At 44.6% G+C, this 25,584-nt stretch overlaps 1 protein-coding gene across 2 annotated transcripts in view; it reads left to right on the top strand.

Annotated features, from left to right (window-relative positions):
- Nucleotides 1–25,584, top strand: part of BANK1 (B cell scaffold protein with ankyrin repeats 1) — a 308,283-nt gene that overhangs the window by 199,443 nt on the left and 83,256 nt on the right. Inside the window, exons 8-12 of one of the 2 annotated variants that reach the window (XM_066573970.1) lie at nt 79–169; nt 4,722–4,964; nt 13,088–13,330; nt 15,520–15,753; nt 18,241–18,492. In XM_066573970.1, the coding sequence (XP_066430067.1) occupies nt 79–169; nt 4,722–4,964; nt 13,088–13,330; nt 15,520–15,753; nt 18,241–18,492 (1,063 nt within the window). Of the gene's footprint in view, nt 1–78; nt 170–4,721; nt 4,965–13,087; nt 13,331–15,516; nt 15,754–18,240; nt 18,493–25,584 lie in introns of both variants that reach the window. The other variant, XM_066573969.1, reaches the window with a different exon arrangement.

Raw genomic sequence — 25,584 nt, 5'->3', positions numbered from 1 at the left:
ATTTGCACATTTCTGAGGAAGTGCACTATGTTGAATATGTTCCTGAAGCTGACATAAATCTTTCTTACCATTTTCTAGAAGGAACTGAAAGCTAATCAGGATGACATTCCTGGAGAATCAGTGGAGTTTGAACAAGAAGATATTTATGTGGACATGGTTGAGTGTGCTGGTAAATCACATCAATTTCACTTTTTCTGTCTGTGGGGCTACATTGTTCTAAAACATTTTTTATTATTTATATGCCTATTCATTGTAGCATTGAAATGTTGACAGAATTTACAGCTTATTGATCTTTTCCATACATATCATTTAGTAAACGTCAAAATATTATAAAATGACCGCAGTAAAAACAAAAAGGAAGAAAAGCTGACAGGTTTTCTAAATAATGATTTTGTTTGCATGTGACTTGTCCATTTTTAACATGAAAAATCTCCTTTTAGATAGTACTGGGGAATATTTTTAAATGCTATTACTGTAGATTCTTTTTGATCGTCTTTAGGCCCTATTCATAAGGAGTTTTCCTTGTCACAGACTCCACACCTAAATCCGGAATATGTATGTTTTAATCTTATTGGTGTCAGTATGAATCTGGTCACGGTTATAACTGTCTGTAAAACTGAATTCCATGTCGCAGGAAAAAAAAAGAGTCATTCATTGGAGTGTTTTAGCTAGGAAAACTTGGTGAATTTTTTATACTAACCTATTCCTCCCCAGGCAGTTTCCTTACTGCATCTCCCCCCCCCCCCCCTCCCCCCCCCCCCCCCCCCCCGCCGATCTTCTCTTGTCTCCTGCAGTCCCCCGGGTCACCTCGTCTCCAGCCAGCCAGATCCTCTTCTTCCAGTGACAAAGCGTCCTTTCCTCGCATTCTTCTTCCTGCCTGGCAATATACGCTATGTCACTAGTAACGTAACATTCACAGCCAAGCAGGGAGTGCTGAGCTATTGCAGAAATGCGCACAGTCTCAGCAATAGATCGGCATTCCTTCCTAGGTAGGAATGCCAATCTGTTGCCGAGACTGAAGAAGTGGCGATCTATTGCCGAGAATGCGAGTAATGGATGCATCATAACAAGAAGAAGAGGATCTGGCTGGCTTGCGGTGAGGTCACCCAGGGGACTGGAGAAGATGTGGTAAGGAGTCTGCCTGGGGAGGAATAGGAAAGTATTACCGTATATACCGGCGTATAAGACGACTTTTGAACCCCGAAAAATCTGCTCTGCAGTCGGGGGTCGTCTTATGCGCCGGTAATACAAAAAAAAAAAAAGTGTAAAAAAAAAAAATTTTATTACTCACCTCCCACGGCGTTCTGTCGCGCTCCGGCAGGATGTCGCTCGCTCCGGCAGGCTGTCGCTGGCTCCTCGTCCCCGCCGCAGCATAGCTTTCTGAATGCGGGGCTTGAAATCCCCGCTTCCAGAAAGCTAATACACACGCCGGCAGCCATGACAGCATTGAATGGCTGTGATTGGCTAAAGCACACGTGGCTTCAGCCAATCACACTATTCAATGACATCATTGAATGGCTGTGATTGGCTGAAGGCGCACGTGTTAGCAATCACACCCATTCAATGATGTCATTGAATAGTGTGATTGGCTGAAGCCACGTGTGCTTTAGCCAATCACAGCCATTCAATGATGTCATGGCTGCCGGCGTGTGTATTAGCTTTCTGGAAGCGGGGATTTCAAGCCCCACATTCAGAAAGCTATGCTGCGGCGGGGACGAGGAGCGAGCGACAGCCTGCCGGAGCGAGCGACATCCTGCCGGAGCGCGACAGAACGCCGTGGGAGGTGAGTAATAAAATTTTTTTTTTTTCTCCACTGAATACCGGCGTATAAGGTGACAGTTGGGGGGTCGTCTTATACGCCCCGTCGCCTTATACGCCGGTATATACGGTAGTCTTGTTTTTTTGTTTTGTTTTTTAAATGACAAAACCGCTTTAAATGCTATTTGCAGTGGATTTTGACACTGAAGCATGCACGTAAATGTGTTCATCTGTTTTGGATGCACTGCGCTCAGAACAAGAAAGAGAAGAGAAGTATATGTACAGATTAGTGTTGTCTGAGCTGCCAAATCCCATGTGGGGGCTTAAGATATAAGATGGACTGAAGTGTTACGATTTGATTGAAGTGCAGGAGCGGAGATCACTATAAGTGGTGCCACATAAGGGGGTATTACAGCTAAGTAAAGCCACAGAAGTGGGCACTTTAAAAAAGTGGAGCCACACAAGGGGCACTATAAGTAAGTAGGTCACAGAAAAGGGACTATAAGTGAGGCTACAGAGGGAGTACTAAAACTAAGTCGAGCCACAGAAGGGACACTATAAGTGGGGCCACAGAGGGGACATTCTCTTGTGGTGACACATAGGGGGCACTAATACTGTCGGTGAGTTACTGAGAGGTTCATTAGGCATAATGGCAGGATGGGGAGAATTTGCAGAGAAGAGTTGTGGCTGTACGTAGTTTACATGGTAGTCTGTATCAAGATAGGGAAGCAAATCAGATTCCATCAAACAGAGAAGATGCAACCTGTGGAAACTGGAAGTAACTACACTGTAATCACTATCACGGTATTATTGTATCATGACGCCACCAGAAAGTAGTGGTGGAGACAAGACTGACAACCCGGTGACGCCCCCTGAACCAGATTGGATGGAGAGAAGGCTCGGCTGCAGGTCTTGGCAGGCCAGTATAATTGTCCTGTTGCAGCTCCCAGGCTTCTCGGTTGTTAATAGTGCTCCCTGCTCCTGCAGTTTGGTCCATAGGCCCTCTAATCCCCGCTCCTGCTGTTTGATTCCTGTCGCTGTGCTCCCCTCTCCTGCTGTTTCCTCATCCCCAGCAGTGTCTGCATACAGTCCCCATTGCAGCTCCCCTTCCAGTGGCCCTCTGCCTCCACTCCCTGAGTGTTAGGTTTGGCAAAGTGCTCCACTGATGAAAGTGCGGCCCCCCGGGGCTCTGCACCTCTGACTGCTCCTAGACAGCTAGCACAGAAAAGCGCCAAAGTGCTACAGTGATAACTCTGCAGTTCCTTCCCCCCCCCCCCTCCCGCTCCACTGCGCTCAACGCTCCTGCACAGCCACCGCTGAGATCGCTCCGAGTATTACACTCTGCCCCCGCCTGCTCAGCCGCCACCACCACCACCGCTCCTCGCTCAGATTCTTCTTCACTGCTTGAAGGCCGCTGGAGCCTATAGGACCTGTGAGGCAGAGGACAGGGGAGACAGGCGAACAGCCAATCACAAACAGGGAGCGTCCAATCCCTGTCAAACACCCTGTATCTTGGCTCCACCAGTACCTCCGGTGGTGTCAACATACAATAATAGCCACTATCACTGTGCAGAGCTGGTAATTTACTATTATTTAGGACTGTGGAGGGAGTCTCTGAGGTGCACTATTAGTGTGAGGGGGTCACTAATGGACACTATAACTGTGAGGGGGTACAAAGGGTGTGACTTAGCATAAAAGAGACATAGTCTAATATTAAAAAATGTTATGCAAAATTTGTTCCTCCTTACGCTGTTCAAAGGAGGTATGACACGGATTGTAGAAACAGGGGAAGGTAAGTATATGAACTGTTATCTGAGCTGTTTTATGCTTATTTGCATATTTTGTTCTAATTTTAACCTCTTCTTGACCATATAAAGTAAAGATACGTTATGTGGGATGGGGGAGCTGAGGACAGTACACACCTGGCGAGTGCTGGCTGCTTTTAATAGCTGACACCTGGCTGGGCAATGTTTATAATCAGAGCTTACTCTAATCACGGTCTTTCAACTACTTAGATTCTGTGGTCAGTGCTGACTGTAGCACCTAAGCAGTCAGTGACGGGCAGTCAGTGGTAGGCCTTATAAGGAAAAGTTTAAAAATACAATATACTGCAATACCAAACTACTGCAGCATATTGTACAAGCTACCAAGTGATCACATGTTCAAGTGAAAGTAATAAAGACATCATGAAAAAACTCAGGGGAGGTGTGTCTCTGATAATGATGAGGCACCGCTGCTAACAATATGAGGAGACACTCTGTCAGGGATGACGATTAGGTATTCTTACTTTCATAAATTGCTTTGTCTATACATGACAGTTCCTTTTTATTTTTTGGTACCGTTTTGGGTACATACAACTTTTTACACTGTTTTTTGGGGGGCAGGATGAACAAAAGTACAATAATCATAGCATTGTTTTTCTTTTTCATGTTGTCACTCTGCAGGATAAGTTACATGTTAATTTTATAGTATGGGCCATTTACAAATGCAGCTATACCCATTTGTATATTTGCAAAAGTAACATTATCTTATTTGGATTTTTTTATTTGAGAACACGGTATGATTTTTTTTCTTACACTATTGATTAGTCCCACAAGGAGACTTGAACATGTGATGATTTGATTGCTTACATAATACACTGCACTATTTATGTATTACAGTGTATTATGCTTTCCTATTAGTTTTCTGCTCACAGGCAGCTAATAGGCCCTGCCACTGGCAGCACCTAAGAAGCAAATAGCCAAGACTAACAAAAGGGCTTTTTTAGGCCCTAGCTACCCCGGCAGTCCATCTGCACTCAATATGGGGGCCTACTAGCTTATATCTATTTAATTATCATTATACAACTGGAAATGTTACAAAGCACAACTAAATCATACATACACATGTAAATGTCTTGTTTGTTGTACGGCACCCATGGCATTTTAAAAAAAAGTACATTAATGCTAAAATTTTAAACACAGACAGTCAACAATCCTCAAAAGACTCATGCAGTAATGATGATGATACGGACCCCGACCAAGTTAATGAAACTGAACAAGATGCACAGGAATATCCTGTAGAAGAAAACATAGAGGAATATGTTGAGCAGCCCGCAGAGTACAACATTGCAGACAAGATGCTGGACATGACTGATGATTATTGTCTGTTAATTCCTGCTGACAATCCTTCAAGATCCTTTAAAACTGATGATCCTTGTTTCCACGGTAAGAAACAAATGTCACATAAATGGATAGCAAGTTATAAATGTTGAACCACTATGTGCTCCATCAGTTTTCCAACTCCGTACACTGGATCATAACATCGTATTACAGAAGAGAAAATAATTAGAAATTGTTTAATCATAATTAGACATACCAGAAAAAACAACATTATGTTTGAAATGCTTTTATCCATATATAGTGTTAGCGTTGACCTTATGTGGATGGTGTGGATCCATTGTGTCACTAACGGATTTGACTGTGAGTAGAGATGAGCGAGCACCAAAATGCTCGGGTGCTCGTTACTCGGGACGAACTTTTCGCGATGCTCGAGGGTTCGTTTCGAGTAACGAACCCCATTGAAGTCAATGGGCAACCCGAGCATTTTTGTATATCGCCGATGCTCGCTAAGGTTTTCATTTGTGAAAATCTGGGCAATTCAAGAAAGTGATGGGAACGACACAGAAGCGGATAGGGCAGGCGAGGGGCTACATGTTGGGCTGCATCTCAAGTTCACAGGTCCCACTATTAAGCCACAATAGCAGCAAGAGTTCCCCCCCCCCCCCCCCCCCCACTGTCAGCATAAAGATCGTTCTCCTCTGCCATAGCTTTAACAGCTGTGGCAGAGAAGAATGATGTTAGCCCATTGAATTCAATGGAGCCGGCAATACAGCAGGTTCCACTGAAAGCAATGGGCTGCCGGCGATCGCAGGATGAATTGTCGGGAAGGGCTTAAATATATAAGCCCTTCCCTGCAATTCATCCAGAAATGTGTAAAAATAAAAATATATACCGTATATACCGGCGTATAAGGCGACGGGGCGTATAAGACGACCCCCCAACTGTCACCTTATACGCCGGGAATACAGCGGAGCAAAGAATAAAAATCATTACTCACTTCTCCTGGCGTTCTGCGGCGCTGCTGCAGGCTGTCGCTCCCTCCTGGTCCCCGGCAGAGCATTGCTTTCTGGACACAGGGTTTCAAAAATCCCCGCCTCCAGAAAACACACGTGCCTTCAGCCAATCACAGCCATTCAATGACATCATTGTCATTGGCTGTAATTGGCTGAAGGCACGTGTGTTTTCTGGAGGCGGGGATTTCAAGCCCTGTGTCCAGAAAGCAATGCTCTGCCGGGGACCAGGAGGGAGCGACAGCCTGCAGCAGCGCCGCAGAACGCCAGGAGAAGTGAGTAATGATTTTTATTCTTTGCTCCGCTGTATTCCCGGCGTATAAGGTGACAGTTGGGGGGTCGTCTTATACGCCCCGTCGCCTTATACGCCGATATATACGGTATATATTTTTATTTTTACACATTTCTGGATGAATTGCAGGGAAGGGCTTATATATTTAAGCCCTTCCCGACAATTCATACCGCGATCGCCGGCAGCCCATTGCTTTTAGTGGAACCTGCTGTATTGCCGGCTCCATTGAATTCAATGGGCAAACATCGTTCTTCTCTGCCACAGCTGTTACAGCTGTGGCAGAGAAGAATGATTTGTCTTCTATATGTTCTCAATGGGGTCGGCGCTGCTGCCGCCGGCCCCATTGAGCGCATATAGAGAAGAGAACAGGAATCGCAGATCGCACATAGGTGTGATCTGCGATTTCTATGGCCTAAGAAGGACCGTTGGGGTTCTTGAAGCCTAAAATAACTCCTAACGCTCTCCCTATAGCAGCAGCACCAGCAGCAGCACTTTCCCTGATTTATGTCAGAAGGCATCTGTGGCGAGCCGCGGGAGGGCAGATTTTAATACTCGGGTGACACCTAATCTCGCCAGCCACTCACTGCAGGGGGGTGGTATAGGGCTTGAACGTTGCAGGGGGAAGTTGTAATGCCTTCCCTGTCTTTCTATTGGCCAGAAAAGCGCGCAAATTTCTCAGGGAAGAAAATGAAAGTAACTCGAACATCGCGTGGTACTAGTCTCGAGTAATGAGCATCTCGAACACCCTAATACTCGAACGAGTATCAAGCTCGGACGAGTATGCTCGCTCATCTCTAACTGTGAGCTATTCTTGAGAGCTGCACCTAGGGGGTCCTTGGTTTTCATTCTCTAAAGGCCCATTTACACGGAGCGATGATCGCTCAAACGATCTTAACTCCTGTATAAGGAATCGGTCTTAGCTGCAGGGCCCCTAGGGCATTACCCAATGACTAATCTCAGTGCAATGGCAGCTGACACAGACAGGTCAGAGGCACCATAGCAAGGTACCGAAGAGATTGGCAGAAACAAAGTCAATATAACAGGCTGAGGTCAGGACGAGCAGGGTTTATGCAGACAGGGGTGAGAACAGGCTGCAATCAGGCAAGTTGTAGTGAAGGAACAAGCCGAGATCAGGACAGGTGAAGTTGGGAAAGCTGGGCAAACAGGCATGGGTCAAAACCAGGAGTCAATCAGAATCATTAGCATTTACACAAAATGGAATCTATTGCTCAGGCACCCATTGAGAGTTCCTTAAATATCTAGTGAAATCCCCGGATTAGTTTGGGATGCAAGAGTCCAGGGAGTGTGCTGGCCCTGTAAGAGGCAGACTGGATGACACAGGCAAAACAAATCGAGATGTGGAAACAGCAACAGCTGTCCCCTCTATATTCACCATGAGAATTCAACAGGCAATTCAGCCAGGTTGATCCACCGCAGCATTACAGACCAATCCAAAAAAAGAAGCAAGTCAGCATCTTCATGTGGTACTTTCTTGCCCCATAGCAGTGTACAATGGTACGACTTCTGCCATATTGACGATATAGGGGGTGCTGGTGGTGGCGACTGGCAGGAGGAGATGATGAGGAAAACCGCCAGCCACAGCCAGCAACAATAACACATTTTTATTTATAATAACTCTTTGGCAGAAAAGTCAAAGGTTTTTCTAGAAGTGTTATGGAGCTGGATACCTTCTGTACTGTAAAACCTTGGCACACTGCATTTTTGCCTCCACCCCTGCTCTCTTGAGTTTCATTCTCACCAACCAAAAACGGTATTGAGATGGAAACCTAGATTGAACCATAGCCATTAATGTGTGAAACGGAGACCACTTTGGTCTCCGTTTCACAATGTTTCTATACCTTTCAGTCTTCTTAGAAGAATAGAAAAGAGCAGTGAACTACAGTTTTCTATCCTTCATGTTGTGTCACACATTAGAGACTATGGTTTGGTTCAGGTTTCCATCTCAATGTAAATTTCGGCATGTGAGTTGGAAACCTGAAATGGAGAGCGGGAGTAGAGGCAAAGGCACACTGTTAAGAAAGTCATAAACATAACATTAACACAACACCACACATTGAAGTCATGTGGCCAATGTGCTGGGGCCTGTTTGCATTTTGCCCTCCAAAAACATTGAATCAATTTGAATTATTATTTAAATTAATGTCATACTGTCTTTAAAACCATGCACTTGGTAAATATTGCCACAGTGTGTTCAGACAGCGCCCGCACTGGCACAGCATACAGTGTCTGGACAAATAATAGACTTTCTCCAAATATTTTCATACAGCAGCCAGATAAATAGTGCATACATTATCATACAGTCTCCATAGTAACATAGTATATAAGTCGAAAAAAAGACATATGTCCATCCAGTTCAGCCTATTACACCTCCAATGTCCACATAGAACAAGCTCTGTCCAGCAGGTGTCATATAATTCACATAGAGTACTTTCTACTGCCCAGAAAAAGCCATAGTTTGCCAATAACCATAAGTTATTTTAACTAACTTAGGTTACTAAACCAAAGTTCAAGTATAGTTTCCCACCATCCATAGCACAAAGAGCCAGGACCACACACAAGAGAAACATTATTCAAATAGTCACTGAGCTTTTACCAAACTTTACATAAATGAATAGTGCAGGCAAATATAAGAAACTTTGTAACATATCTTCACAAAGAAAAATCATTCGTTCTCAACTTATCCTGCTACTTTCCTACTTCTACCCATCCGCCTCCTTGTCTGTTCACTCACTCTGAAAAACTGCTAAAATCCATCTTGATTGCCATCTTCCCATGACCAAACATAATAAAAAAACACCATACAGTACTCGCCTCTCCTGGCTTCCTGCATGTCCAGTGCTGCACCTGCTTCCCCTTGCTCTAGGATTGGCTGCAGCAGCCTGAGGCATGCTGTAAACAGGCTGACTGCTGTATGAAAGCATATGGAGAATGGAGCTGCGGGGCATGCAGGGAGCCAGGAGAGGTGAGTATTGTGTATTTTATTAGGTTTGGCCATGGGTAGCAGGAATTTTAAGAAAAATAATAACTTGGACAACCGCTTGGCAATATTGACAACGCAAAGTTTGTAATTAAAAATATTGATAATTACTCTTTAAGCATCATTTGGTGTTTGCAAACTGAATTTAATTTTTGAATTTTTTTTTTTATTGACTTTTTATCAATGGATGTATCTTAGATTGCTATTAAAACATGGTTGTCATTTACTATTATTTAAAGCCATAATGATTTATTGGTTCTCACCATTTTTGATGGGACTTCTCTGACAAGCTTAAAACTTAATTAACAACAGCAGGTTGGAAATCCAATCTCTGTTTGTCTGTAGTCAAGATAATGTGGGATCAATATGGTTCATCACAGCCCTGATGGTACAACTCATATCAGGACTTTCCTGACAGTCTGAAGGCATTCCTAATTTCACACCCACACAAGTCTTCTCAATGATTTTTCTGTAGGTCAAGCATGTATAGTAGATCATTTACTTAACAAGGGATGTCAGTAGCGCCTTTCTGATTTTGGGATTAAGACACATTGTGACAAAGGTCAATAATAGAATTTCTGGTTAGGCCAGATCAAAACAACTAACAATAAAAATCCCTTATTGTCTATTCAAATAAATTAACTAGCTGTGCTTTCTTTCCCCCAAAAATCTTCAATGTATTGTTTTATGACAATGGCTGTCCTGTAATATCAGGACAGCAGAAGGATAGCAGCCATTCTTACAGAGACGGTCTAAAATAGGGCATATGCCCAGGGAATGCCATCTTGGCATAACTTTTTTTTTTAAAGTGCCCACATTTGACACATGCCATCATTAGGCTCAACTGAAGCACAGTTTAACAAGAAACATATTGCATGTCACATGACAGGTGCAAATGTATTGACAATTTGTCACCTGATACATCTGTACTCTTCATTTCCAAGCTTGTATAAAACATACAGTAGGTATACTCTATATACAACCATCTGCCTAATATTGTGTAGTTGTCCTTAAAACAGCTGAAACGGCTCTGACTTGTCAAGGTATGGACTCCTTAAGATTTGTGACGGTATCCTGCGGCATCTGTTACCAAGGTGTTAGCAGCAGATCCTTTAAAGCTACCTGAATTTTCAGGTACCTTTTTCAGAATAAGCTGCCATTTCTGTGTACATGAGAAATAATATTATTTCTGGCCATTATATGACTTATATCCTACATTTATTAAAATGTTCTGCTTTCTCAGAACTGGTGGGAGGAGCCTGCTGTGTTCTATACACTGTTCACACAGAAGACTGCTGATTCTGCTCCCTAACAGTATTCATGCTTTCAGCAATTTGTGCTACAGTAGCATATTTTGTGGCATTGAATCAAGAAGGATAGCCAAATTGCATGCAGTCTTTGTGGAACCATGTGCACTAAGATGCTCAAAGATACCAAGACAATTTCATTACAGATCTTCTCCAAAACAGACAGATGTATGCAGGTTTAACCTGGCTATGACTTTGTGCAAGAAGTTATCTTAAAAGAAACCTGTCATCAGCTATTAGCACATAAACTAAATTATGGTGCTCATAGTGCAGGTTCCAGGTATTTTTTTTTATACCTACCCACCTCCCGGTGACAGCGCTGTCAGCCTGTCAGTACGTGGACTGTGCATTCAGAGCGTGGACTGTGTCATTGGACTTAATTATGCAGGCTGTGTGCATGCACTGCTATAGACATTGATGGGAGCGCGTGCACATAGCCTGCAGCTTTTAGTGCCTTCAACCTCGCTATCCTATAATAAACCTATAATAAACCTTTTGTAGTCCAAGCTAATCATCAGGCCGTTATTCCACTTTACTTAGCATGAAAACACTATTGATTCCCATCTCGGGGGGAAAAAAGTGTCTCAAACTGCTAGATTAGAAAAACATTTGCCTTAGGCTGGATTCACACGAACGTATATCGGCTCAGTTTTCACGCCGAGCTGATATACATCGTCCTCATCTGCAGGGGGGGAGGATGGAAGAGCCAGGAGCAGGAACTGAGCTCCCGCCCCCTCTCCATCCCCTCTCCACCCCTCTGCACTATTTGCAATGAAAGGATGTGGGGCGGGGGCGGGGCTACGTTACGAGAATTAGCCCCGCCTCTCCCCATTGCAAATAGTGCAGAGGGGCGGAGAGGAGGCAGAGAGGGGGCGGGAGCTCAGTTCCTGCTCCTGGCTCTTCCATCACCCCCCCCCCCCCTGCAGATGAGGACGTTGTATATCGGCTCGGCGTGAAAACCGAGCCGCTATACGTTCGTGTGAATCCAGCCTTAGAAAAAGGAAAACATATTGGCTACAAGTTAATATGGATCCTCTAGTTGTCCTTTGTGCAGGATCCAGACTTTGTGCATAGGTTTATAAATCCCCTGATGAAGTGTCTTGGCTCCACCCTCATATCGCTTTGATATGGTGCATGTCTCTTATAATTCATTATTCCTATTCTTCATCGTATACTTTTTCCTCGAAGATGATACATTGACTTTAACAGCAGACTGACGTGACAAAAGGATGATTTTTGATTTTATTTTAAACATAAATATATCTCTCTTTACCTATTTGGCTATATTTATCTGTTATTTCTACAATATTTCACAACATTCGTGTTCTGTTGAATGCTTGATGTTCATTAAAAGTTTCAATAAAAGGAAAATGAACAGAAATAAATTTGATGTTGTTTAGAAAATTGATTTTATGTGGACATGGAAAACAGTCTACAATGATTTTGAGTAGAATTATTGCATAAATTGCTCATCTTTAGTATGCCACATTTTAAAGGATTTGAAGAAGCACAGGAATTATAGTATACTTAGATTCTTAGCAGTCAATTTAAGTCAATTATTCAAAAAGATGCTTACAGTACATCGTAATAAGTTTCCTACAGCTAAGGTGAAACTTTGAGTCACTTTAAAATATTTCCAGACTCTATATTCTGTTTTTATCTATCTATCTATCTATCTATCTATCTATCTATCTATCTATCTATCTATCTATCTATCTATCTATCTATCTTATATCCTATCTATCTATTTATCTTATATCTATCTATCTCATATCTATCTTATATCCTATCTATCTATCTCATATCTATCTATCTTATATCCTATCTATCTATCTTATATCTATCTATTTTATATCCTATCTGTCTATCTTATATCCTATCTATCTATCTATCTATCTATCTATCTATCTATCTATCTATCTATCTATCTATCTCATATCTATCTATCTTCTATTTATCTATCTATCTATTTATCTTATATCTATCTATCTCATATCTATCTATCTCATATATATCTATCTTCTATTTATCTATCTATCTATTTATCTTATATCTATCTATCTATCTATCTATCTATCTATCTATCTATCTATCTCATATCTATCTATCTTTCTTATATCCTATCTATTTATCTTATATCTATCCATCTATCTGTGTTATATCTATCTATCTATCTATCTATCTATCTCAAATCAATCTATCTATCTATCTATCTATCTATCTATCTATCGTCTGTCTCTGTCTGGAAGCAATTGGAGACCAAGTAGTATGCATTAAATGTATCACTAAGCCAATCTAGTCAGGGGACAATTACCTGCAGGAAATCAGTCTTTCACAAAAAGAATTTCAGCACATTCATTACATTCCTTCGACCAGTCTGAAAAAAATCACTTCTTTGGTGACATCGAGGGTGCTGAGGGTATCCATAAGAATTTATAATGAGGCATATACACACCAGTAGGTGTAAAAGTATTGCATCCCACAGTACAGTACTGAGGTTCTTGTAAGCAGGTGATTGTGCCACCGGGACAGATGATGATATTTTCTATAATATTTTTAAATCCAAAATAGTTTCTTTGTCATTTCTAAACACACAGTAAGAAGACTTCATTCTATTTTAGATGGGATAAACAAACCCAATGAAGAGGAAGAATGGTTTCACAATGAGTACAGCTCTGAAGACAAGGGTGACTGGCAGAATACAGAATGTGACCAGGATTCTATATGCCCTTGTGAGAACATGTATGTTCCTTTGCCCATTCATTCCATTACTACAGATCTGCCAAGCGAAGAAAGCCATGACTGTTTGAGTGCAAGTCTGCCTCCAGAAGACGATCTACTGACGCAGCCAACCTGCTTCCAAGGTGACATCCGTTTACTTACAAGGTGTCTGGAGATGGCATTGCTGTTTATCTTATTAAGGCGGCTTCACATGACTGTATGCGCTCCCTCAGCACAATGTGTTTTCACAGTGAACGGTTTGATGAGGTAGATTCGCGCAGGTGTCTGTGCATGGTACTGTAGTTTTTGCGCACGCAGAGCATGTTCACACGCGTGCAAAACACCCCATCTGTGGATTTAAAGGCTATTTAGCCTAATACAGTCCAGCTGTGTTCTTTTTTTTATCGAATTGTGCAGCGTATTGAGCATTTGCACGCATATTGAGTGCGTATTTGAACATCTCCCATAGACTTCTATGGGGCCCTTGGTGGTCACAAACCATGGAAAATAGTGCAGGTCCTACTTTTTTTTTCGCACACATGTAATGCCTGCGCAAAACATGCTCATGAGAACTAATCCATTGACATCAATGGGGTCTATTGTCTATGCATTGGGCGGATATATTTTGCGCGAATATGGACGTGTGAAGAAGCCCTAAGTGTGTTAAAGAAACACTCTGGACAAATGAATACACTATATTAGGGCTTAAACAGAAGCATATGTACACAAATACACTCACCGCAGAGGGGCGTATTTGCGTATGAACAAGTTTGAAATTTTTGGTTTTGTTACTGTTCAAACCCCGTGCTATTGCGCGGTAAAACAAAGAAAAGCAGAAAAATAGGGCAGGACCTATTTTTTTTCTCACGTATATAAAAAATATGTGCAAGAAATCTGAGGCAAGGGCTGTCTTTTCTCGCAAATTGTGCGCAAGAAACACGCTTGTAAGAACGAAACCATTGATATCAATAGCTTCGCTTCATCACGTTTTGCGGGCATGATTTTCACATGCGCTAAAAGCTTCCACACACTCTATTGAAGCCCTTATTCCAAGTCCAGGGCCGGTGGTGACACACATGACGCAGACCATCCCCTCAGGCCGGACACCAGGCATAACACCATGCATCAGTTTGGGCTCTAGTGTTCCTTTACAACAGTCTATGATGGATCTATTGCTGAATCATCTAGTAATGTCTATGCAGTATTTGTCCAGGATCCGTCATGCTTCGATCAGTTGGTTGAAATACAGTTAAATGGAAACTCCAGACAGAGAAAGATAGGAATATCAGAAAAGAAACTACAAAATCTGGGTTTATAAATCCAATCTTCTTTTATGGCTGACAGTCACCCACATGTTAGTTTTCTAGAACTGTTAGGGCGTGTTCATATGGGGAGGATTTGACACGGATTTACAGTAATAGCAAAGTGCATAGGATTTTCAAAATCTCGTCCACACGCTGCAAAAGAAATCCAGAAATGCGGAAATTGACATGCAGCACGAAATTTAAATCAGCAGCTTGTCAATTTTAGCCCTGGACATGCTGCAGACCTCACCTCTTTTAAATGAGGGGTGAATTCTGCACCAAAAACCAAATGGGCACAAAATAGATCATGTTATGTATTTTTTCGGCTGACGAAAATGTGCGCGCTCCAAAGCAAGTAATGTTTGTGAACCCATTGAAATGAATGGGTCCTACTTTCTGTGGTTTGTGCGGGTGTATTTCCGTGCACAAATACGCCCGTGTGAAGGAGCCCTTACACTGATTTTGTTGCTGATCCGCAACAGATTTCACACCTTCAATTAATTTCAAAATCCATTTGGAGCGGATTTTGGTCATAATTGCTGCAAATTTTTCCACTGCAGGAAATCCATGGCAAATCTGCCAGTTGGGAGCGGACCCTTACAAAAGCCTTAAAAGTTATTTATTTTACTTTGGAAGAACGCCTGGGACACCCCACGCCCTGTTGTATAGCAAACGGGCAAAACAAAGTAAAAAATGAATAGTGAAATACAGGATGTCATTTGGATACTCTAAAAATACAAATTACAAACCAATACATGCTAAGTATATACTGAGCCCCCCAACAACGTAGTCGCCCCCCTGTCATTGATTTTATTAGGATGCAGGTAGTGATATTAAGCAGTGATGTTTCATCATAAACTTCCCATTCTCTCACTTACTATAAGGACAGCTTCACATGAGCCCATGAGCAATGTTTGACCCCTGCGCGATGTTTTTGCGCATTAACGGGGCTGTGGAGGTAGATTTGCAGCCATGTCTACTCATGTTACCCCTTTAAGGAAAATAAGTTGAATTTTCTAATGTAGCAGAAGAAAATATCATCAAAGAGGATGTGACACAAGGAGCACTTAACGAATGCCCAGAGAAACAAGCATTCTATGAATACGATGAAGAACCTGTTGTAATCGCTTCCACGGAGGACGATGTGTACATCATATTTGATGCAGAAGAAGGAGAAAAACCTTTTATTGCGCACAGACTGACTACTCCAGAGACCTCATTGTCTCCTACAATAGCAGGTGGCACATCCTATATCTCCCAAGGTAATGCTTGTGTATTCTGTCATAAATGTATTGCAATCCATTAACATATGCATTGTTATGTATGTTTACAGAAGTATATCACAATATAATACAGCTGAAGGATAGAGTTTAACAACTCAAGGTTAACTTTATGTCCTGCGTTGCTTAACATTTATTTTGGAGAATAACGTCTCCTATAAAGGATGATCCCATCGGCAAGCACTTAGGATACAGTTAGGGGGTACTTTTTATTTAATATTTTAATGTTTTTATTATTCTCTCAATAATGTTACTTTTCTTTCCATTGTGTCTTCTAATAAGTCATTAAAGGCCTTCAGGGACAGGATTATATATATATATATATATATATATATATATATATATATATACCGATCTCTATAAGTATGGATGCATTCTCCTCTAGAAGCAGGGATCTTATTGTAGAATACCTCCATATATCCAATGAAGCATGCTTTCATATGAAGCACTTATATGGGCCACATTTTACAGTTATGTACAACCTGCAGGTAATGTAAAGTGTCAGACATCTGATGGACTAAAGAAGGGTTGAAGGGAATCTGTCATGTCCCCACAGCACCATAAACTAAGTTATGGTGCTGTTAGGGAACATAACAGGTAGATGTATTTTTTATACTCCCCTGCTCCCTGAATCCAGCGTTGTCCTCCTCTAAAGTCCTGGCGGCACACAGAAATCTGACTCTTTTTAGAGTCCTGCGAGCATGCTCTCCCATAGAGCTGTATAGGAGACTTTGCACATGGGACTCTGAAAAGAGTCCAATTTTTATGCCGCGAACCGACTTCATAGGGAGACACCGCTAGATCCAGGGTCACATCCCCAATTGGCACCATAGGTTAGTTTATAGTCCTGTGGGGATGAGGCAGGTTCCCATTAAGGGTACCCACAGACATAGTCTTTTTTTTCTGGCATTGTTTGGGTAAAAAATAAAAATCTGAGAAATCACAAACATTTTTTGGATGATGCTTGACCTAGAGCATGTTGTTGTTTGCAAAAAACACAATAAACACAAAAAATGCAGCAACAACAAGTAAAAATGCCACACAAAAAATGCAATGTTTGTAGATTATTTCATATTTTACCACTCACCTACAGCAAACATCTGGGGACAGCATTTTTAAATCAGAAAAAAATGCCACTGAATGAAAACACCAAAAAATAAATAAATGGCATTTTTGCAAAAAAGACAATGTGTGAAACCAACTTAAAAACTTTTCTCCACTTTAGTAAGTTATGGCATATCACTAGGACATGTTATGACCTGCTGATCGGTCAAACTGCTGGGAGCTGGTGATCGTAGCTCATTGAAGGGGTTCCAAGATGTTAGAATTCCCAAGGCTAATTTGTCTCTAGGGAGAGCACAAAATTTAAAAATACCGTATATTTTGGACTATACGATGCACCTGGGTTAAGACAACAGGAAATAGGATGAAAATATTTCATACTAATTAAAACTTCCCTGGTAGACTAAAGAAGTGAGCCTCTATAGTAATAGTTGCCCCAACCTTAATTGTGCTCCCTCTCAGTGGCCCCAATAGTAATCATGCCCCCTCTGTGATCCCTATAGTAATCATACCCCCTCTGTGATCCCTATAGTAATCATGCCCCCTCTGTGATCCCTATAGTAATCATACCCCCTCTGTGATCCCTATAGTAATCATACCCCCTCTGTGATCCCTATAGTAATCATGCCCCCTCTGTGAACCCTATAATAATCATACCCCCTCTGTGAACCCTATAGTAATCATACCCCCCTGTGACCCCTATAGTAAATCATGCCCCCTCTCAGTGACCCCTATGGTAATCGTGCCCATTTTCAGTGGCCCCTATAGTAATTATGCCCTCTCTCTGAGACCCCTATAGTAATAGTGTCCCAAGTAATAATAGTGGCCCCCAGTGCTCCCAGTGGTAATAGTGGCCCCCAGTAGTAATAATAGTCCCAGTAGTAATGGTTGCCCGCAGTGGTAATAGTGCCCCAGTAATAATAGTGGCCTCAATAATATGAGTGCCCTTGTGCCTTCGGCCGAGCAGCAACCTCCAGACAGGCAGCAAGCCTGCTATGAAGTACTTTACGTCACTCTTAGACCTGTGATAATGCCACTGTCATGTGATCAGGGGCGGAGCATGTAACTCACTCAGTCACTCACGGACAAGTGGTCTTTAGTACTTTGATTGTGTTCCTAGAATTAGAAGCCTCTGCTTTAAATTACAGGAACACAATAATATTAATATGGACCACACATGGGCAGCTTTCTTCGGTGCTGTAATTCACTTGTTCTATCCATGAAGTACAGTTGTCCTAATATTATGTGGATGAGCAGTTGGTTTGTCACCAACAGGACTTATAATGTTCGAAAAATGTTCGGTTTTTGTGTCAATAAGCATAATTGGACATTCTGCTGAAGTAAATTAGCTGCTAGCATTTGGGTTAGGCATTTGTGTAAAAAAATATACCACTTTTACTGTGACAGAAGAAAGAACAGGCGACTATGAAAATGTGTCACATGGTGAACTGAATAACTACTCAGATGAAGGAAATGATCATGACCACGAAGAAGAGCCATTAGTAGTCGCTTCCATGGAGGACGACATGTACATAGTATTCGAAACCAGCGTTAAAGATAAGCAAAGGGGTCAAACCTCTTTTATGTCTCATAACCCACCAACTCCAGAGGCCGCATCGAATTCTGCAATACAGAAAGGTGCATCGTACATTGCTCAAGGTAACCACTCTCTTTATTATAACCTAGACTCTTTTTGTTGGAAATGAATTTATTGAGCATTTTTTTTTAAAAAGCCTATTTTAGTAAAATGTGTGCGCATGGAAACTATCTCATCTCAGTGCAAAGCTATTGAACTAGTGTGTAATCGAATTCTAAGTATTAGTTCAGTTATCTGTAACCAGGCATAGTTATTAGAGATGAGCGAACGTGTTCTTCCGAGCTTGATATTCGTGCGAATATTAGGGTGTTCGGGATGCTCGTTATTCGTAACGAACACCATGCGGTGTTCTGGTTACTTTCACTTCCTTCCCTGAGACGTTAGCGCGCTTTTCTGGCCAATTGAAAGACAGGGAAGGCATTACAACTTCCCCCTGTGACGTTCAAGCCCTATACCACCCCCCTGCTGTGAGTGGCTGGGAAGATCAGGTGTCACCCGAACATAAAAGTCGGCCCCTCCCGCGGTTCGCCTCAGATGCCGTGTGAGTTAGATGAGGGACAGTGCTGTTTGTACCGGAGCTGCTGTAGGGAAAGAATTGGTAGTTAGTGTAGGCTTCAAGACCCCCCCAAAGGTCCTTATTAGGGCAACTGATAGCTGTGTGTTGGCTGCTGTTAGCAGTGGCAATTTTTTTTTTTCTCAAAATCGGCTCTGCAGAGCATTGCACCTGGCATTAGGGACAGAAGTGCTGCATAGGCAGGGAGAGTGTTAGGAGTGAGTGTAGCCTTCAAGAACCTCAACGGTCCTTTCTAGGGCCATATTTATCCGTGTGCAGTACTGTCCAGGCTGCTGTTAGCTGTGCTGCATTTTTTTTTGCTTCTCAAAATCGCCTCTGCAGAGCATTGCACCCTCCATTGATACTGCAGGGAAAGAATTGTATAGGCAGGGCCACAACACAGTTATTATTCATTGAATATACGCAGTGCTGCCTTTTGCTTGTAAAACAAGTGAAAATAATTCTATTTCTCCTGCCTCTGTCCGTCCTAAGGGCGGTGGACACGTGTCGGCTGCGTGTGCAACCTGTAAAAATCAGACGCACCCAGCTACGTTTTACTCCTGGCTTCGCCATTTGCTTTCCTTAATTGGGAAAAAAAATACCTGCTCTGCCACAGTTAATAACTCTGCTACCCTCACGTTCTGTGACACATTAGCAGGAAAACAGCACAGTTATTAAACTTCTCATGTTCATAGAATATACGCAGTGCTGCCTTTTGGTGCAAAAAAACGGAAAATAATTCTATTTGTCCTGCCTCTGTCCGTCCTAAGGGCGGTGGACACGTGTCGGCTGCGTGTGCAACCTGTAAAAATCAGACGCACCCAGCTACGTTTTACTCCTGGCTTCGCCATTTGCTTTCCTTAATTGGGAAAAAAAATACCTGCTCTGCCACAGTTAATAACTCTGCTACCCTCACGTTCTGTGACACATTAGCAGGAAAACAGCACAGTTATTAAACTTCTCATGTTCATAGAATATACGCAGTGCTGCCTTTTGGTGCAAAAAAACGGAAAATAATTCTATTTGTCCTGCCTCTGTCCGTCCTAAGGGCGGTGGACACGTGTCGGCTGCGTGTGCAACCTGTAAAAATCAGACGCACCCAGCTACGTTTTACTCCTGGCTTCGCCATTTGCTTTCCTTAATTGGGAAAAAAAATACCTGCTCTGCCACAGTTAATAACTCTGCTACCCTCACGTTCTGTGACACATTAGCAGGAAAACAGCACAGTTATTAAACTTCTCATGTTCATAGAATATACGCAGTGCTGCCTTTTGGTGCAAAAAAACGGAAAATAATTCTATTTGTCCTGCCTCTGTCCGTCCTAAGGGCGGTGGACACGTGTCGGCTGCGTGTGCAACCTGTAAAAATCAGACGCACCCAGCTACGTTTTACTCCTGGCTTCGCCATTTGCTTTCCTTAATTGGGAAAAAAAATACCTGCTCTGCCACAGTTAATAACTCTGCTACCCTCACGTTCTGTGACACATTAGCAGGAAAACAGCACAGTTATTAAAATTCTCATGTTCATAGAATATACGCAGTGCTGCCTTTTGGTGCAAAAAAACGGAAAATAATTCTATTTGTCCTGCCTCTGTCCGTCCTAAGGGCGGTGGACACGTGTCGGCTGCGTGTGCAACCTGTAAAAATCAGACGCACCCAGCTACGTTTTACTCCTGGCTTCGCCATTTGCTTTCCTTAATTGGGAAAAAAAATACCTGCTCTGCCACAGTTAATAACTCTGCTACTCTCACGTTCTGTGACACATTAGCAGGAAAACAGCACAGTTATTAAACTTCTCATGTTCATAGAATATACGCAGTGCTGCCTTTTGGTGCAAAAAAACGGAAAATAATTCTATTTGTCCTGCCTCTGTCCGTCCTAAGGGCGGTGGACACGTGTCGGCTGCGTGTGCAACCTGTAAAAATCAGACGCACCCAGCTACGTTTTACTCCTGGCTTCGCCATTTGCTTTCCTTAATTGGGAAAAAAAAATACCTGCTCTGCCACAGTTAATAACTCTGCTACCCTCACGTTCTGTGACACATTAGCAGGAAAACAGCACAGTTATTAAAATTCTCATGTTCATAGAATATACGCAGTGCTGCCTTTTGGTGCAAAAAAACGGAAAATAATTCTATTTGTCCTGCCTCTGTCCGTCCTAAGGGCGGTGGACACGTGTCGGCTGCGTGTGCAACCTGTAAAAATCAGACGCACCCAGCTACGTTTTACTCCTGGCTTCGCCATTTGCTTTCCTTAATTGGGAAAAAAAATACCTGCTCTGCCACAGTTAATAACTCTGCTACCCTCACGTTCTGTGACACATTAGCAGGAAAACAGCACAGTTATTAAACTTCTCATGTTCATAGAATATACGCAGTGCTGCCTTTTGGTGCAAAAAAACGGAAAATAATTCTATTTGTCCTGCCTCTGTCCGTCCTAAGGGCGGTGGACACGTGTCGGCTGCGTGTGCAACCTGTAAAAATCAGACGCACCCAGCTACGTTTTACTCCTGGCTTCGCCATTTGCTTTCCTTAATTGGGAAAAAAAATACCTGCTCTGCCACAGTTAATAACTCTGCTACCCTCACGTTCTGTGACACATTAGCAGGAAAACAGCACAGTTATTAAACTTAGATTATACATTCACTAGAGGCAGTGGGGCCTTTCGTTTTCAAAAAAGGGAAAAAATTATATTTGGCCTGCAGTCTTGCGCCAATTTATTCGCTGCCTGTGAAATCAAATCACTGGTAATACAGCATGCTGAGGGGTAGGGGTAGGCCTAGAGGACGTGGACGCGGCCGAGGACGCGGAGGGCCAAGTGAGGGTGTGGGCACAGGCCGAGCTCCTGATCCAGGTGTGTCGCAGCCGACTGCTGCGCGATTAGGAGAGAGGCACGTTTCTGGTGTCCCCACATTCATCGCCCAATTAATGGGTCCACGCGGGAGACGGTTATTAGAAAATGAGCAGTGTGAGCAGGTCCTGTCCTGGATGGCAGAAAGTGCTTCGAGCAACCTATCGTCTACCCGCAGTTCTGCGCCGTCCACTGCTGCAAATCCGAATCCTCTGTCTGCTGCTCCTCCTTCCTCCCAGCCTCCTCACTCCACTACAATGACACCTGCTCAGGAGCGGGAACACTCCCAGGAACTGTTCTCGGGCCCCTGCTTAGATTGGGCAGCAGCGGTTCCTCTCCCACCAGAGGAGTTTATCGTCACTGATGCCCAACCATTCGAAAGTTCCCGGGGTCCGGGGGAAGAGGCTGGGGACTTCCGCCAACTGTCTCAACAACTTTCTGTGGGTGAGGAGGACGATGACGATCAGACACAGTTGTCTTGCAGTGAGGTAGTAGTAAGGGCAGTAAGTCCGAGGGAGCAGCGCACAGAGGATTCGGAGGAAGAGCAGCAGGACGATGAGGTGACTGACCCCACCTGGTGTGCAACGCTTACTCAGGAGGACAGGTCTTCAGAGGGGGAGTCAAGGGCATCAGCAGGGCAGGTTGCAAGAGGCAGTGCGGTGGCCAGGGGTAGAGGCAGGGCCAGACCGAATAATCCACCAAGTGTTTCCCAAAGCGCCCCCTCGCGCCATGCCACCCTGCAGAGGCCGAGGTGCTCTAAGGTCTGGCAGTTTTTCACAGAGACGCCTGACGACCGACGAACAGTGGTGTGCAACCTTTGTCGCGCAAAGCTCAGCCGGGGAGCCAACACCAACAGCCTCACCACCACCACCATGCGCAGACATATGGTGGCCAAGCACCCCGCAACGTGGGACGAAGGCCGTTCAGCGCCTCCGGTTTGCACCCCTGCCTCTCCCCCTGTGCCCCAACCTGCCACTGAGATGCAACCCCCCTCTCAGGACACAGGCACTACCGTCTCCTGGCCTGCACCCACACCCTCACCTCCGCTGTCCTCGGCCCCATCCAGCAGTGTAGTTCAGCGCACCGTCCAGCCGTCGCTTGCGCAACTGTTGGAGCGCAAGTACGCCGCCACGCACCCGCACGCTCAAACGTTAACCGTCCGCATAGCAAAATTCATCAGCCTTGAGATGCTGCCGTATAGGGTTGTGGAAACGGAGTCCTTCAAAAGTATCATGGAGGCGGCGGCCCCGCGCTACTCAGTTCCCAGTCGCCACTACTTTTCCCGATGTGCCGTCCCAGCCCTGCACGACCACGTCTCCCGCAACATTGTACGCGCCCTCACCAACGCGGTTACTGCCACGGTCCACTTAACTACGGACACGTGGACAAGCACAGGCGGGCAGGGCCACTACATCTTCCTGACGGCACATTGGGTGAATTTAGTGGAGGCTGGGACAGAGTCAGAGCCTGGGACCGCTCATGTCCTACCCACCCCCAGAATTGCGGGCCCCAGCTCGGTGGTGGTATCTGCGGAGGTGTATGCTTCCTCCACTAAAGCACCCTCCTCCTCCTCCTCCTCTGTCTCGCAATCAAGATGTGTAAGCAGCAGCATGTCGCCAGCAGTCGGTGTCGCGCGGTGTGGCAGCACAGCGGTGGGCAAGCGTCAGCAGGCCGTGCTGAAACTACTCAGCTTAGGCGATAAGAGGCACACGGCCCACGAACTGCTGCAGGGTCTGACAGAGCAGACCGACCGCTGGCTTGCGCCGCTGAGCCTCCAACCGGGCATGGTCGTGTGTGACAACGGCCGTAACCTGGTGGCGGCTCTGCAGCTCGGCAGCCTCACGCACGTGCCATGCCTGGCCCACGTCTTTAATTTGGTGGTTCAGCGCTTTCTGAAAAGCTACCCACGCCTGTCAGACCTGCTCGTAAAGGCGCGCCGGCTCTGCGCACATTTTCGCAAGTCCCACACGGACGCTGCCACCCTGCGCACCCTGCAACATCACTTTAAGCTGCCAGTGCACCGACTGCTGTGCGACGTGCCCACACGGTGGAACTCTACGCTCCACATGTTGGCCAGGCTCTATGAACAACGTAGAGCTATAGTCGAATACCAACTCCAACATGGGCGGCGCAGTGGGAGTCAGCCTCCTCAATTCCTTTCAGAAGAGTGGGCCTGGTTGGCAGACATCTGCCAGGTCCTTGGTAATTTTGAGGAGTCTACCCAGGTGGTGAGCGGCGATGCTACAATCATTAGCGTCACCATTCCTCTGCTATGCATCTTGAGAAATTCCCTGCAAACCATAAAGGCAGCTGCTTTGCGTTCGGAAACAGGGGCGGGGGAAGACAGTATGCCGCTGGATAGTCAGGGCACCCTCCTGTCTATTTCTCAGCGCGTACAGGAGGAGGAGGAGGAGCATGAGGAGGATGAGGAGGAGGGGGAAGAGACAGCTTGGGCCGCTGCTGACGGTACACCGGCTGATTGCCTGTCATCCTTTCAGCGTGTATGGCCTGAGGAGGAGGAGGAGGAGGAGGAGGATCCTGAAAGTGATCTTCCTAGTGAAGACAGCCATGTGTTGCGTACAGGTACCCTGGCACACATGGCTGACTTCATGTTAGCATGCCTTTCTCGTGACCCTCGCGTTGCACGCATTCTGGCCACGACGGATTACTGGGTGTACACACTGCTCGATCCACGGTATAAGGATAACCTGCCCACTTTGATTCCCGAAGAGGAAAGGGGTTCGAGAGTGTTGCTATACCACAGGACCCTTGCGGACAAGCTGATGGTAAAATTCCCAGCCGACAGCGCTAGTGGCAGAAGGCAGTACCGAGGGCAAGGTAGCAGGGGATGTGCGTAGATCGAGCAGCATGTACATCCCAGGCAGTGCAACAGTCTTTAAGGGCCTGGCCAGCTTTATGGCTCCCCACCAAGACTGTGTCACCGCTCCCCAGTCACGGCTGAGTCGGCGGGAGCACTGTAAAAGGATGGTGAGGGAGTACGTAGCGGATCGCACGACCATCCTTGGTGACGCCTCTGCCCCCTACAACTACTGGGTGTCGAAGCTGGACACGTGGCCTGAACTAGCGCTGTATGCCCTGGTGGTGCTTGCTTGTCCTGCGGCTAGCGTCTTGTTGGAGAGGGTGTTTAGTGCGGCTGGGGGAATCATCACAGATAAGCGTAGCCGCTTGTCAACCGACAGTGCCGACAGGCTAACACTCATCAAGATGAACAAAGGCTGGATTTCGCCAGACTTCTGTTCTCCACCAGCGGACAGCAGCGATACGTAAGCAATACGTAGGCTGCACCCGCGGATGGAAGCTACGTTCTCTCTCACCATCCAAAACGGGGACATTTCTGCTTCATCAATCTGTGTCTAATATTCCTCCTCCTCCTCCTGCTCCTCCTCCTGAAACCTCACGTAATCACGCTGAACGGGCAATTTTTCTTAGGGCCACAAGGCTCACTCAAATAATTTTTCTGAACAATTTTTATAAGTTTCAATGTGCTTAAAAGCGTTGGAACTTTAACTTGAACCAATTTTTCGTTACACTGGGCTGCCTCCAGGCCTAGTTACCACTTAAGCCACATTAACCAAAGCGATTAATGGGTTTCACCTGCCCTCTTGGCTGGCCATGGCCAATTTTTGGGATGTACATTAGTACTGTTGATACAGCAATTTTTGTGGGCCCTCGCCTACAGTGTAATCAAATTAATTTTTAGCCCACCTGCATTACAGCTGACGTTACCTCAGC

Source organism: Eleutherodactylus coqui, chromosome 7 (genome assembly GCF_035609145.1).
Source record: "Eleutherodactylus coqui strain aEleCoq1 chromosome 7, aEleCoq1.hap1, whole genome shotgun sequence".
In the NCBI taxonomy this organism is placed as follows: Eukaryota; Metazoa; Chordata; class Amphibia; order Anura; family Eleutherodactylidae; genus Eleutherodactylus; species Eleutherodactylus coqui.
Note: the sequence above shows the minus strand (reverse complement) of the source record. Positions and strands in the feature narration are given on the sequence as shown.